At 36.0% G+C, this 14,540-nt stretch overlaps 1 protein-coding gene across 2 annotated transcripts in view; it reads left to right on the plus strand.

Moving 5' to 3' along the window:
- The window catches only part of ABCC9 (ATP binding cassette subfamily C member 9), a gene marked incomplete in the record, with an annotated part of 749,052 nt that overhangs the window by 136,314 nt on the left and 598,198 nt on the right, over positions 1-14,540 (plus strand). For both annotated transcript variants that reach the window (XM_053719116.1, XM_053719117.1), the window contains 1 exon segment: positions 11,308-11,466. In XM_053719116.1, the coding sequence (XP_053575091.1) occupies positions 11,322-11,466 (145 nt within the window).

The following is a 14,540-nucleotide window of genomic DNA, read 5'->3' on the forward strand; positions in this document are numbered from 1 at the left end:
AACCCGTGTCACTAACTGTCTTTCTCACATCTCCAACTGGATGTCCTCTCACTACCTCAAGCTAAATCTCTCCAAAACTGAGCTCCTTATTTTCCCCCCTTCTTCAAAACTCTCCACCCCCAATCTCTCTATAACTGTTGACAAGTCCATCATTACCCCTACCCCGCATGCCCGATGTCTCGGGGTCACATTTGACTCAGATCTTTGTTTCACTCCTCACATTCAGTCTTTGGCTTAAACCTCCTGCTTCCACCTTAAAAACATCTCTAAAATTAGACACTTCCTTACACAAGACACAACTAAGATTTTAATCCACTCTCTCATCCTCTCCCGCCTCGATTACTGCAACTCTGTCCTCTCTGGTCTCCCCACCGCCTAGCTCCTTTACAATCCTTAATGAATGCCTCTGCCAGACTCATCTTCCTTACAAGTCACTCTTCATCTGCTGCACCTCTCTGCCAATCTCTTCACTGGTTTCTGTACAGGGTACCTAGTTTTGGATAAAGTTTAGATGCAAGTTTTTCTATGTGGAGGCCAAAAGATAGATTGGGGTCTAACAACATACCCAAGTATTTGAAAGAGTGGACTGTGGTCAGTGTGCAATTAAATTTTGTTTTGATGCGTAGATGGGAATTTTGTAATTTGTGTAATTTAGGAACAGTTAAAAAGATCATTGTGACAGTTTTGTCAGTGTTTAGGAAGAGTTTGTTTTTTGAGATCCACTTTTCTACCTCTGTGAACTGGTCTTGGAGCACTGCTTCAAGCTGCGGCAGATCAGATTTGTTTGCATAGATTACTGTGTCATCTGCGTACATGTATACAAATGAGGATTTGCAGACATTAGGCAGATCATTTATAAATAATGTTAATAGTAGGGGGCCGAGAATGGAACCTTGAGGAACGCCACATGTGACTTGGAGAGGGAGGGAGTCACGTTCAGAAATGGAGACATATTGTGATTGATCCGATACATATAATCGAAACCAGGTTAACGCACGGTCAGCAATACCAGAGTTTTTTAGTTTGAGCAGTAGTATGTCGTGGTCTACTGTGTCAAAGGCCTTTGTAAAATCAAGGAAAATAGCTCCAGTTAGGTCTCCTTGTTCCATGCCAGTTTAAATGTCATTACAAACTTTTAGAGGGGCAGTTGTAGTGGAGTGATTCGGGCGAAAACCTGATTGATCAGGGGTCAGATAGTTCGATTGTTGGTAATACTCACATGGTTGCGTATGGATGCATTTTTCTAAGATTTTTGAAAATACTGGGAGCAATGATATAGGGCGATAGTTAGAAACCAAGGTTAACTCACCACTTTTATGGATAGGCACTACTCTTGCAGTTTTCCAAAGTTTGGGTATGTATCCAGACACCAAGGATTTGTTAATTAGGGTTGTGACAGATTTAGCAATTGCCAGCGCAATGAGCTTCAACAGCATTGCTGGGATTTGATCAGGACCAGCCTGGTTGTTCATGTTTATATTATTAAGGTGTTTCTTAATGACATTGATTGATACAGGTCTAAAACTGAACTTCTCTATATTGGGTCTTCGCTGTTTTAGTGGGGCATTTGTAGTTTCAGGATGTGTGTCATTTATTCATTTGTCAATCAGGGTGGTGGAGCATCCGACAAAATAACTATTAAAGGTATTTGCTACTTCTAAGGGGAGTTGCAGGGTTTGGTTGTCCATATTGACAGTGGAGGGTTGGGAGTGGATTGGTGGATTTTGTAAGTTATTTATGAGTTCCAAAACTTTCTAGGGTTAGATATGTTATTGTTCAGATTTTCACAGAAATATTGGGCCTTGGCCAATTTTGTTTGTTTAGTGCATATATTTCGCCATTGTCTATATACACAGTGATCGTTCATAGAGCCTGTATGCTTGAACTTTGACTACAATGAATCCCGAAACTGGTACATTTGAATGAGGTCAGCTGTGATCCAATTCAAGTGTGCTTCTTTTACTCTCACCTTACGCAGTGGGGCATGTAAATTCCAAACTTGTAGGAGTTCAGACTGAAAGAATTCAACTGCAGAGTCTAGATCTGGGATTAGGTTTAATCTGTGCCAGGGGAGGTTCTTGATGTCATTTAGAAATGATTGAAGGACCTTGTGATTTTAACCTTGGGAGAGGATTTAGTTGCCTTTATTTTGCACACGCAGTACACTAAGCAGTGGTCACTGAAATTGTTAGGGAGAACACCTGCCTCCTGGATTTGGTTGGGAGAAGTGGAGAGAATCCAGTCGAGCAGGGTATGATTATGGCTTTTGATGTTTATGTGAGTTGGGGAGGATATTAATTTCATTAGCTGCAAAGATTTAAACAGCGAGCGACAACTGTTATTTTTTGGATTCAGCCAAACAATATTAAAATCAAAATTGCACTTTATTGGTTTTGAGCTATAGTTTCACTAAGGAGATGGGCTATGTCAGAAATGGAATGCACAGGGGAGCTAGGTGGGCGGTAGATTCCTGCAACAATGATTGATTTACTGCACAGGATCTCAATTTTGCCAGAAAGGAAATCAAAGGTGGCAAGAGAGCTAGATTTTTGTAAGAGGGTGAACTTTGTGGAATTGACAACATAAATTACAATGCCGCCTCCTCTCTTTGCTCTATCATTTCTATGGCATGAGTACCCATGTATTGCAATGACAGAGTCAGGTATTTTTGCGGTTAGCCACGATTCAGAGATCACAATGATTTTGGACTTGTATTGTAAACACCAACTTGCAGTGCATCAATTTTTGGTAGTAAGCTGTGGATATTACAGTGCACAAAGGAGAGACCTTTTTTAGCTGGAATGTTTGGAATGGAATGTGTTGGGGGACCAGTGTTAGATACAACAAAGGGGGTTTTTGGTTAAGCACACCACAAAAAAAGGACTGTTTTATCTTAGCACACTTAGGACTAGATTTGGAGTTTGGCGTTAGCCGTGAAAACAAGCGTTAGAGGCTCCTAACGCTGGTTTTAGGCTAACTCCGGTATTTGGAGTCACTCAAAATAGGGTCTAACGCTCACTTTTCAGCCGCGACTTTTCCATACCGCAGATCCCCTTACGTCAATTGCGTATCCTATCTTTTCAATGGGATCTTTCTAACTCCGGTATTTAGAGTCGTGTCTGAAGTGAGCGTTAGACATCTAACGACAAAACTCCAGCCGCAGGAAAAAAGTCAGTAGTTAAGAGCTTTCTGGGCTAACGCTGGTTCATAAAGCTCTTAACTACTGTACTCTAAAGTACACTAACACCCATAAACTACCTATGTACCCCTAAACTGAGGCCCCCCCACATCGCCGACACTCGATTACATTTTTTTAACCCCTAATCTTCCGACCGCCACCTACGTTATACTTATGTACCCCTAATCTGCTGCCCCTAACACCGCCGACCCCTGTATTATATTTATTAACCCCTAATCTGCCCCCCACAACGTCGCCACCAGCTACCTACAATAATTAACCCCTAATCTGCCGACCGCAAAGCGCCGCCACCTACATTATAGCTATGTACCCCTAATCTGCTGCCCCTAACACCGCCGACCCCTATATTATATTTATTAACCCCTAATCTGCCCCCCACAAAGTCGCCTCCACCTGCCTACACTTATTAACCCCTAATCTGCCGAGCGGACCGCACCGCTACTATTATAAAGTTATTAACCCCTAATCCGCCTCACTAACCCTATAATAAATAGTATTAACCCCTAATCTGCCCTCCCTAACATCGCCAACACCTAACTTCAATTATTAACCCCTAATCTGCCGACCGGAGCTCACCGCTATTCTAATAAATGTATTAACCCCTAAAGCTAAGTCTAACCCTAACACTAACACCCCCCTAAATTAAATATAATTTTAATCTAACAAAATTAATTAACTCTTATTAAATAAATTATTCCTATTTAAAGCTAAATACTTACCTGTAAAATAAACCCTAATATAGCTACAATATAACGAATAATTACATTGTAGCTATTTTAGGATTAATATTTATTTTACAGGCAACTTTGTAATTATTTTAACCAGGTACAATAGCTATTAAATAGTTAAGAACTATTTAATAGTTACCTAGTTAAAATAATAACAAAATTACCTGTAAAATAAATCCTAACCTAAGTTACAATTAAACCTAACACTATACTATCATTAAATTAATTAAATAAAATACCTACAATTACAAACAATTAAACCTAACACTACACTATCAATAAATAAATTAAATACAATTCCTACAAATAACCACAATGAAATAAACTAACTAAAGTACAAAAAATAAAAAAGAACTAAGTTACAAAAAATTAAAAAATATTTACAAACATAAGAAAAAATATTACAACAATTTTAAACTAATTACACCTACTCTAAGCCCCCTAATAAAATAACAAAGACCCCCAAAATAACAAAATGCCCTACCCTATTCTAAATTACTACATTTCAAAGCTCTTTTACCTTACCAGCCCTGAACAGGGCCCTTTGCGGGGCATGCCCCAAGAAATTCAGCTCTTTTGCCTGTAAAAAAAAACATACAATACCCCCCCAACATTACAACCCACCACCACATACCCCTAATCTAACCCAAACCCCCCTTAAATAAACCTAACACTAAGCCCCTGAAGATCTTCCTACCTTGTCTTCACCCTACCAGGTTCACCGATCCGTCCTGAAGAGCTCCTCCGATGTCCTGATCCAAGCCCAAGCGGGGGGCTGAAGAGGTCCATGATCCGGCTGAAGTCTTCATCCAAGCGGGAGCTGAAGAGGTCCATGATCCGGATGAAGTCTTCATCCAAGCGGGAGCTGAAGAGGTCCATGATCCGGATGAAGTCTTCTATCAATGGCATCCTCAATCTTCTTTCTTCCGGATCCATCTTGCAGACCTCCGACGCGGAATATCCTCTTCTCCCGATGCCTACTAGCCGAATGACGGTTCCTTTAAGGGACGTCATCCAAGATGGCGTCCCTCAAATTCCGATTGGCTGATAGGATTCTATCAGCCAATAGGAATTAAGGTAGGAATATTCTGATTGGCTGATGGAATCAGCCAATCAGAATCAAGATCAATCCGATTGGCTGATCCAATCAGCCAATCAGATTGAGCTCGCATTCTATTGGCTGATCGGAACAGCCAATAGAATGCAAGCTCAATCTGATTGGCTGATCGAATCAGCCAATCGGATTGAACTTGATTCTGATTGGCTGATTCCATCAGCCAATCAGAATATTCCTACCTTAATTCCGATTGGCTGATAGAATCCTATCAGCCAATCGGAATTCGAGGGACGCCATCTTGGATGACGTCCCTTAAAGGAACCGTCATTCGGCTAGTAGGCGTCGGGAGAAGAGGATGTTCCGCGTCGGAGGTCTGCAAGATGGATCAGGAAGAAAGAAGATTGAAGATGCCGTTGATAGAAGACTTCATCCGGATCATGAACCTCTTCAGCTCCCGCTTGGATGAAGACTTCATCCGGATCATGGACCTCTTCAGCTCCCGCTTGGAAGAAGACTTCAGCCGGATCATGGACCTCTTCAGCCCCCCCGCTTGGGCTTGGATCAGGACATCGGAGGAGCTCTTCAGGACGGATCGGTGAACCTGGTAGGGTGAAGACAAGGTAGGAAGATCTTCAGGGGCTTAGTGTTAGGTTTATTTAAGGGGGGTTTGGGTTAGATTAGGGGTATGTGGGTGGTGGGTTGTAATGTTGGGGGGGTATTGTATGTTTTTTTTTACAGGCAAAAGAGCTGAATTTCTTGGGGCATGCCCCGCAAAGGGCCCTGTTCAGGGCTGGTAAGGTAAAAGAGCTTTGAAATGTAGTAATTTAGAATAGGGTAGGGCATTTTGTTATTTTGGGGGTCTTTGTTATTTTATTAGGGGGCTTAGAGTAGGTGTAATTAGTTTAAAATTGTTGTAATATTTTTCTTATGTTTGTAAATATTTTTTTTATTTTTTGTAACTTAGTTCTTTTTTATTTTTTGTACTTTAGTTAGTTTATTTCATTGTAGTTATTTGTAGGAATTGTATTTAATTTATTTATTGATAGTGTAGTGTTAGGTTTAATTGTAGGTAATTGTAGGTATTTTATTTAATTAATTTAATGATAGTATAGTGTTAGGTTTAATTGTAACTTAGGTTAGGATTTATTTTACAGGTAATTTTGTTATTATTTTAACTAGGTAACTATTAAATAGTTCTTAACTATTTAATAGCTATTGTACCTGGTTAAAATAATTACAAAGTTGCCTGTAAAATAAATATTAATCCTAAAATAGCTACAATGTAATTATAATTTATATTGTAGCTATATTAGGATTTATTTTACAGGTAAGTATTTAGCTTTAAATAGGAATAATTTATTTAATAAGAGTTAATTAATTTCGTTAGACTAAAATTATATTTAATTTAGGGGGGTGTTAGTGTTAGGGTTAGACTTAGCTTTAGGGGTTAATACATTTATTATAGTAGCGGTGAGCTCCGGTCGGCAGATTAGGGGTTAATGTTTGAAGTTAGGTGTCGGCGATGTTAGGGAGGGCAGATTAGGGGTTAATACTATTTATTATAGGGTTAGTGATGTGGATTAGGGGTTAATAACTTTATTATAGTAGCGCTCAGGTCCGCTCGGCAGATTAGGGGTTAATAAGTGTAGGCAGGTGGAGGCGACGTTGAGGGGGGCAGATTAGGGGTTAATAAATATAATAGAGGGGTCAGCGGTGTTAGGGGCAGCAGATTAGGGGTACATAAGGATAATGTAAGTAGCGGCGGTTTACGGAGCGGCAGATTAGGGGTTAAAAATAATATGCAGGGGCCAGCGATAGCGGGGGCGGCAGATTAGGGTTTAATAAGTGTAAGGTTAGGGGTGTTTAGACTCGGGGTACATGTTAGAGTGTTAGGTGCAGACGTAGGAAATGTTTCCCCATAGCAAACAATGGGGCTGCGTTAGGAGCTGAACGCGGCTTTTTTGCAGGTGTTAGGTTTTTTTCAGCTCAAACAGCCCCATTGTTTCCTATGGGGGAATCGTGCATGAGCACGTTTTTGAGGCTGGCCGCTTGCGTAAGCAACTCTGGTATCGAGACTTGAAGCTGAGTTAAAAATGCTCTACGCTCCTTTTTTGGAGCCTAACGCAGCCTTTTTGTGGACTCTCAATACCAGAGTTATTTTTATGGTGCGGCCAGAAAAAAGCTGGCGTTAGCTACGCGGGTCGTTACCGACAAAACTCTAAATCTAGGCCATATTGTGGGAGTGCTACCGAAGTGACCAAAACAATTACAAGACAACAAAAAGTATTGGTGCACATCCAACCACTTAAGTCCACTTTTTCATGGCATATTTGTATATGCTTCTGTCAATCAAATATACTTACATAGCTTCTAATAAGATTGGGATCAACATCTCACAATAATATTGGCTTATATTTGAGCTGAAAAAACAAATACTTCTATCTACTAAATATACTTACATAGTTCAAATAAGATTGGGATTAACATCTTGCAATAATATTGACTTATATTTATGCTGCAAAAAAATTGCCTGTTTAAATTTAAATAAAATAAGGATCTTAGTCGCACAATATGATCATATTCTGCTAAGCCAGCCACCACTTATTGAACTATGTAAGTATATTTAGTAGATAGAAGTATTTGTTTTTTCAGCTCAAATATAAGCCAATATTATTGTGAGATGTTTATCCCAATCTTATTAGAAGCTATGTAAGTATATTTGACTGACAGAAGCATATACAAATATGCCATGAAAAAGTGGACTTAAGTGGTTGGATGTGCACCAATACTTTTTGTTGTCTTGTAATTGTTTTAGTCACTTCGGTATCACTCCCACAATATGTGTGCTAAGATAAAACAGTCCTTTTTTTGTGGTGTGCTTAACCAAAACCCCCTTTGTTGTATCTTTGAATAGGGAGCTGACCAAATCCCTCCCCTTTGGTTAATGCACGCCACCCAGCCCAGGTGTGTTCCAGATAAATTGTGATATACTTAATAAGCTAGAAAGCTTCACACTGTGTAGACATGACTTGCTGAAGTGTGGAAACTGGTTAGTGTAGGACCAGTCTTTATGGGACACCTTGTAAGTGGTGACTGGCTTAGCAGAATATCATCATATTGTGTGACTAAGATCCCTATTTTATTTAAATTTAAACAGGCAAATTTTTTGCAGGATAAATATAAGTCAATATTATTGTGAGATTTTTATCCCAATCTTATTTGAACTATGTAAGTATATTTATCACACAGAAGTTTTTATTTAAATTTAAAGGCATTTTTAACAAGCAAAAAAATTTTTGCAGCATAAATATAAGTCAATATTATTGCGAGATGTTAATCCCAATCTTATTTGAAGCTATGTAAGTATATTTGACTGACAGAAGCATATACAAATATGCCATGAAAAAGTGGACTTAAGTGGTTGGATGTGCACCAATACTTTTTGTTGTCTTGGACCAGGGTTAGACTCTACATCATTTGCAAGGGCAAGTAACATAAGGAATAGGAATTTGGATATAGCTTTTCTTTGGCTATATAGTGAATGGGATACTTTATAATTTTGTGAGGTGGGGGTAGGAGGGTTATTTTTTTATAACTCTCCACCAGCACTCAGCAGATAAGTTACAGCAACAGAGCAGGCCATGATGTATGATAATTTGTTTTACAGTTTGAGGTGTGTGCTTATGGCGATAATGATGTAAACAAAATTGGAGTGACAAAAGGGTTGTCACGAATATCAGTATCATCATATTTGGATTCATGTTAGTTCTATGAGGTGTGTAGATACAAAAAATAAAACAAAAATAGTACAATATAAAAAATAAATAATTAAATATATATATATATAATAAAAATCAAGGAGGGACTCCAGTGCTAAAACAATAACACCAATCTTTATAAGTAAGCTAAAGGACTAATATCTCTTATAACCTAAGATAGAAAAGAAATTCTATAGAGATAACGTTAGGAAAGTCTCACTATAGGAAAACCAGTGTGTGATACAAAAGTATACAAAAATATAATACACTCAATGATTGTAGCAGTATTGTGTATGTGTGATGCCTACGTTTTGATACAGTGTACCCTTGTCACTGTTGTAAATAGATGTAGAAAGTGGATATCAAAACAAATGAGAAGGCGCACAGCGCTACAATATGATCTAATATGATGATGGCATGGTTCTTTTCTGAGATAACCAATAAATGTATACAAAATGTTCAATAAAGTTCTTGTTAACAAATAGTTGTTTCTTTGGTTTTCAACAAATCTTTGTTTAAGGTAAGTATATTGCACTTACCAGTAGGTACCTCAATCATATGAGGTCAGTTGTCAGCTCTTAGAAATAAAGATGATCCCTTGGCTCTTTATGCAATGGTATCCTGGACTCTCTCACTTTCTTTCTTATCATTCCCCTGGTGGTGAGAACCTCAGTCTCCTCATGCAGTCATATGGGTCGTGGATGGGAAAGAAAAATACATGCACATAGCGTAATACTGTTTATGTAAAAAAATAATTTATTATTTACATATAAAATGTGCTTACATTTTACAACCTCAATCAAATATGCGGTAAGTTGATTGCATATAAATTGTCATCAAACACTGCACCAACACTTTTTGCTGTAGTATATCCTTGGATGTATTTATATTGCGGCTGGAAAGAGTTTGTTGTCACTCAAAACTGCTAACACTATTGGGGAATCTTGTGTGTGATTCCCGTTTGTGTCTGTAAATAGTTTAGCCCAATTTTCCTCTCTAAGAACCTTAGATATTGCTATAACAAAGTTCAATAATAATTAAAGGTAACAATCTTAATCATTGTTGAGTAGGAAAAATGGCTGCTGTAACATGTAGTAGATCAAAGTGGTGCGCTACCCAGCACATTAGAATAAATATTATATTCACAAAATAAAATAGTGCCGAATTGAAAAGGGCCTGTCCACCCACTTACAAGTAGTCCTTACGTGTTTCGAAGTCTATAGTGACTTCTTCGTCAGAGGCAAAAGTGCCTTTAATTGTTATTGAACTGTGTTATAGCAATATCTAAGGTTCTTAGAGAGGAAAATTGGGCTAAACTATTTACAGACACAAATGGGAATCACACACAAGATTCCCCAATAGTGTTAGCAGTTTTGAGTGACAACAACAAACTCTCTCCAACCGCAATATAAATACATCCAAGAATATACTACAGCAAAAAGTGTTGGTGCAGTGTTTGATGACAATTTATATGCAATCAACTTACCGCATATTTGATTGAGGTTGTAAAATGTAAGCACATTTTATATGTAAATAATACATTTGTTTTTACATAAACAGTATTACGCTATGTGCATGTCTTTTTCTTTCCCATCCACGACCCATATGACTGCATGAGGAGACTGAGGTTCTCACCACCAGGGGAATGATAAGAAAGAAAGTGAGAGAGTCCAGGATACCATTGCTGTAAAGAAAAACTCCACAGAGCTACCAGGATACCATTGCATAGAGAGCCAAGGGATCATCTTTATTTCTAAGAGCTGACAACTGACCTCATATGATTGAGGTACCTACTGGTAAGCGCAATATTCTTACCTTAAACAAAGATTTGTTGAAAACCAAAGAAACAACTATTTGTTAACAAGAACTTTATTGAACATTTTGTATACATTTATTGGTTATCTCAGAAAAGAACCATGCCATCATCATATTAGATCATATTGTAGCGCTGTGCGCCTTCTCATTTGTTTTGATATCCACTTTCTACATATATTTATATATATACTCTATCGATGTAGGATATATAGCTATTTGTATGGAGAGAGGGTATGTATTCTAAAGGGTTAAGTGAATGGAAGGATGTGCTGATCAGTGTTTGCAGCTGTCAGTTTAGGAGAATTAAAGTCGATTTACTTTTATCAGCAAATTTATTTTGTTCTCTTGGTATTCCTTGTTGAAAGCTAAATCACGGTAGGCTCATATGCTAATTTCTAAGCCCTTGAAGGCTGCCTCTTATCTCAGTGCATTTTGAAAGTTTTTACAGCTAGACAGTGCTAGTTCATGTGTGTCATATAAATAACATTGTGCTGATTGTCTAAAATGCAAGTCTGTAAAAATAACTGAGATAAGGGGCAGTCTGGTAAAAGTGTATTAATATAACTGTATTGGTTATTTAAAACTGAGAAATGGATAATAAAGGGATCATCTATCTTTTTAAGCAATAAACATTCTTGAGAAGACTATCCCTTTAAATAAATGTACCAAAGGTAATTTCTGTGGTCCATATTCGCATGTGCAGAAGTAGTTACTTACTGACCATTCCTTCTCCTTTCTGTTCCTCTGTAGCATTTAGATGAGAAATGAGCCTCTCATTCTGCGGCAGCACCACAAACTCCTCCTACAATGTCAACAACGGGATACTGAACAACATCTGCTTCCTGGACGCACTAAACCTTGTTCCTCACGTTTTCCTTCTATTTATAACATTTCCAATATTATTTATTGGTAAGTACCATAACATTCCTAAACAATATTATTCATTAGTAAGTACCATAACATTCCTAAACAATATTATGTATTAGTAAGTACCATAACATTCCTAAACAATATTATTCATTAGTAAGTACCATTAAAATCGTAAACAATATTCATAATTATTCATTAGTAAGTACTGTATCGTTCCTAAACAATATTATTTATTAATAAGTACCGTATCGTTCCTAAACAATATTATTTATTAGTAAGTACCGTATGGTTCCTAAACAATATTATTTATTAGTAAGTACTGTATCGTTCCTAAACAATATTATTTATTAATAAGTACCGTATCGTTCCTAAACAATATGATTTATTAGTAAGTACCATATGGTTCCTAAACAATATTATCTATTAGTAAGTACCGTATGGTTCCTAAACAATATTATTTATTAGTAAGTACCGTATCGTTCCTAAACAATATTATTTATTAGTAAGTACCGTATGGTTCCTAAACAATATTATCTATTAGTAAATACCGTATAGTTCCTAAACAATATTATTTATTAGTAAGTACCGTATCGTTCCTAAACAATATTATGTATTAGTAAGTACCGTATCGTTCCTAAACAATATTATGTATTAGTAAGTACCATAACATTCCTAAACAATATTATTCATTAGTAAGTACCATAACATTCCTAAACAATATTATGTATTAGTAAGTACCATAACATTCCTAAACAATATTATTTATTAGTAAGTACCGTATCGTTCCTAAACAATATTATTCATTAGTAAGTACCATAACATTCCTAAACAATATTATGTATTAGTAAGTACCATAACATTCCTAAACAATATTATTCATTAGTAAGTACCATAACATTCCTAAACAATATTATTCATTAGTAAGTACCATAACATTCCTAAACAATATTATGTATTAGTAAGTACCATAACATTCCTAAACAATATTATTTATTAGTAAGTACCGTATCGTTCCTAAACAATATTATTTATTAGTAAGTACCGTATCGTTCCTAAACAATATTATTTATTAGTAAGTACCGTATCGTTCCTAAACAATATTATTTATTAGTAAGTACCATAACATTCCTAAACAATATTATTCATTAGTAAGTACCATAACATTCCTAAACAATATTATTCATTAGTAAGTACCATAACATTCCTAAACAATATTATTCATTAGTAAGTACCATAACATTCCTAAACAATATTATTTATTAGTAAGTACCGTATCGTTCCTAAACAATATTATTTATTAGTAAGTACCGTATGGTTCCTAAACAATATTATCTATTAGTAAATACCGTATAGTTCCTAAACAATATTATTTATTAGTAAGTACCGTATCGTTCCTAAACAATATTATTTATTAGTAAGTACCATAACATTCCTAAACAAAATTATTTATTAGTAAGTACCATAACATTCCTAAACAATATTATTTATTAGTAAGTACCGTATCGTTCCTAAACAATATTATTTATTAGTAAGTACCATATAGTTCCTAAACAATATTATGTATTAGTAAGTACCATAACATTCCTAAACAATATTATGTATTAGTAAGTACCATAATATTCCTAAACAATATTATATATTAGTAAATATCGTATCGTTCCTAAACAATATTATTTATTAGTAAGTACCCTAACATTCCTACACAATATTATGTATTAGTAAGTACTGTATCGTTCCTAAACAATATTATGTATTAATAAGTACCGTATTGTTCCTAACAATATTATGTATTAGTAAGTACCCTATCGTTCCTAAACAATATTATTTATTAGTAAGTACCATAACATTCCTAAACAATATTATGTATTAGTAAGTACCATAACATTCCTAAACAATATTATGTATTAGTAAGTACCATAACATTCCTAAACAACATTATGTATTAGTAAGTACCGTATCGTTCCTAAACAATATTATGTATTAGTAAGTACCGTATCGTTCCTAAACAATATTATTTATTAGTAAGTACCTTATGTTTCCTAAACAATATTATTTATTAGTAAGTACCGTATCGTTCCTAAACAATATTATTTATTAGTAAGTACAGTATCGTTCCTAAACAATATTATTTATTAGTAAGTACTGTATCGTTCCTAAACAATATGATTTATTAGTAAGTACTGTATCGTTCCTAAACAATATTATGTATTAGTAAGTACCGTATAGTTCCTAAACAATATTATGTTTTAGTAAGTACTGTATCGTTCCTAAACAATATTATGTATTAGTAAGTACCATAACATTCCTAAACAATATTATGTATTAGAAAGTACCATATTAAGGTAGAAAAAATCCTATTGGCTGATGTAATCAGCCACTAGGATTGAAGTTCAATCCTATTGGCTGAGCCAATCAGCCAATAGAATTGAGCTTGCATTCTATTGGCTGATTGGAACAGCCAATAGAATGCCAGCTCAATCCTATAGGCTGATTGCATCAGCCAATAGGATTTTTTCTACCTTAATTCCGATTGGCTGATTAAGATAGAAGATGCTGTCTGGATGAAGGCTTCTGCCCGTCTAGAGGACCACTTCGCCCCGCTTAGATGAAGACTTCTGCTGCTTCCTTGAGGATGGATGTCTGGTCTTCAGAACAGTCAGTCGATCTTCAGGGGGTTAGTGTTAGGTTTTTTTAAAGGGTGTATTGGGTGGGTTTTATTTTATAGATTAGGGTTTGGGCCGCAAAAGAGCTAACTGCCCTTTTAAGGGCAATGCCCATCCAAATGCCTTTTTCAGGGCAATGGGGAGCTTAGGTTTTTTTAGATAGTATTTTATTTGGGGGGTTGGTTGTATGGGGGGTGTTAGTATATATTTTTTTTTTACAGGTAAAAGAGCTGATTACTTTTGGGCAATGCCCCGCAAAAGGCCCTTTTAAGGGCTATTGATAGTTTAGTTTAGGCTAGGGTTTTTTTTATTTATTTTTGGGGGCTTTTTTATTTTGATTTTCTGTAATTTAGTGGGGGTTTTTTGTGATTTAGCTAGTTTAATTTAATTTATTTAATTGTTTTTTATTTGGTTAATTTATTTAATTGTAGTGTAAGGTTAGATGTTAGT

Source organism: Bombina bombina, chromosome 6, assembly GCF_027579735.1.
Source record: "Bombina bombina isolate aBomBom1 chromosome 6, aBomBom1.pri, whole genome shotgun sequence".
Classification (NCBI taxonomy): Eukaryota; Metazoa; Chordata; class Amphibia; order Anura; family Bombinatoridae; genus Bombina; species Bombina bombina.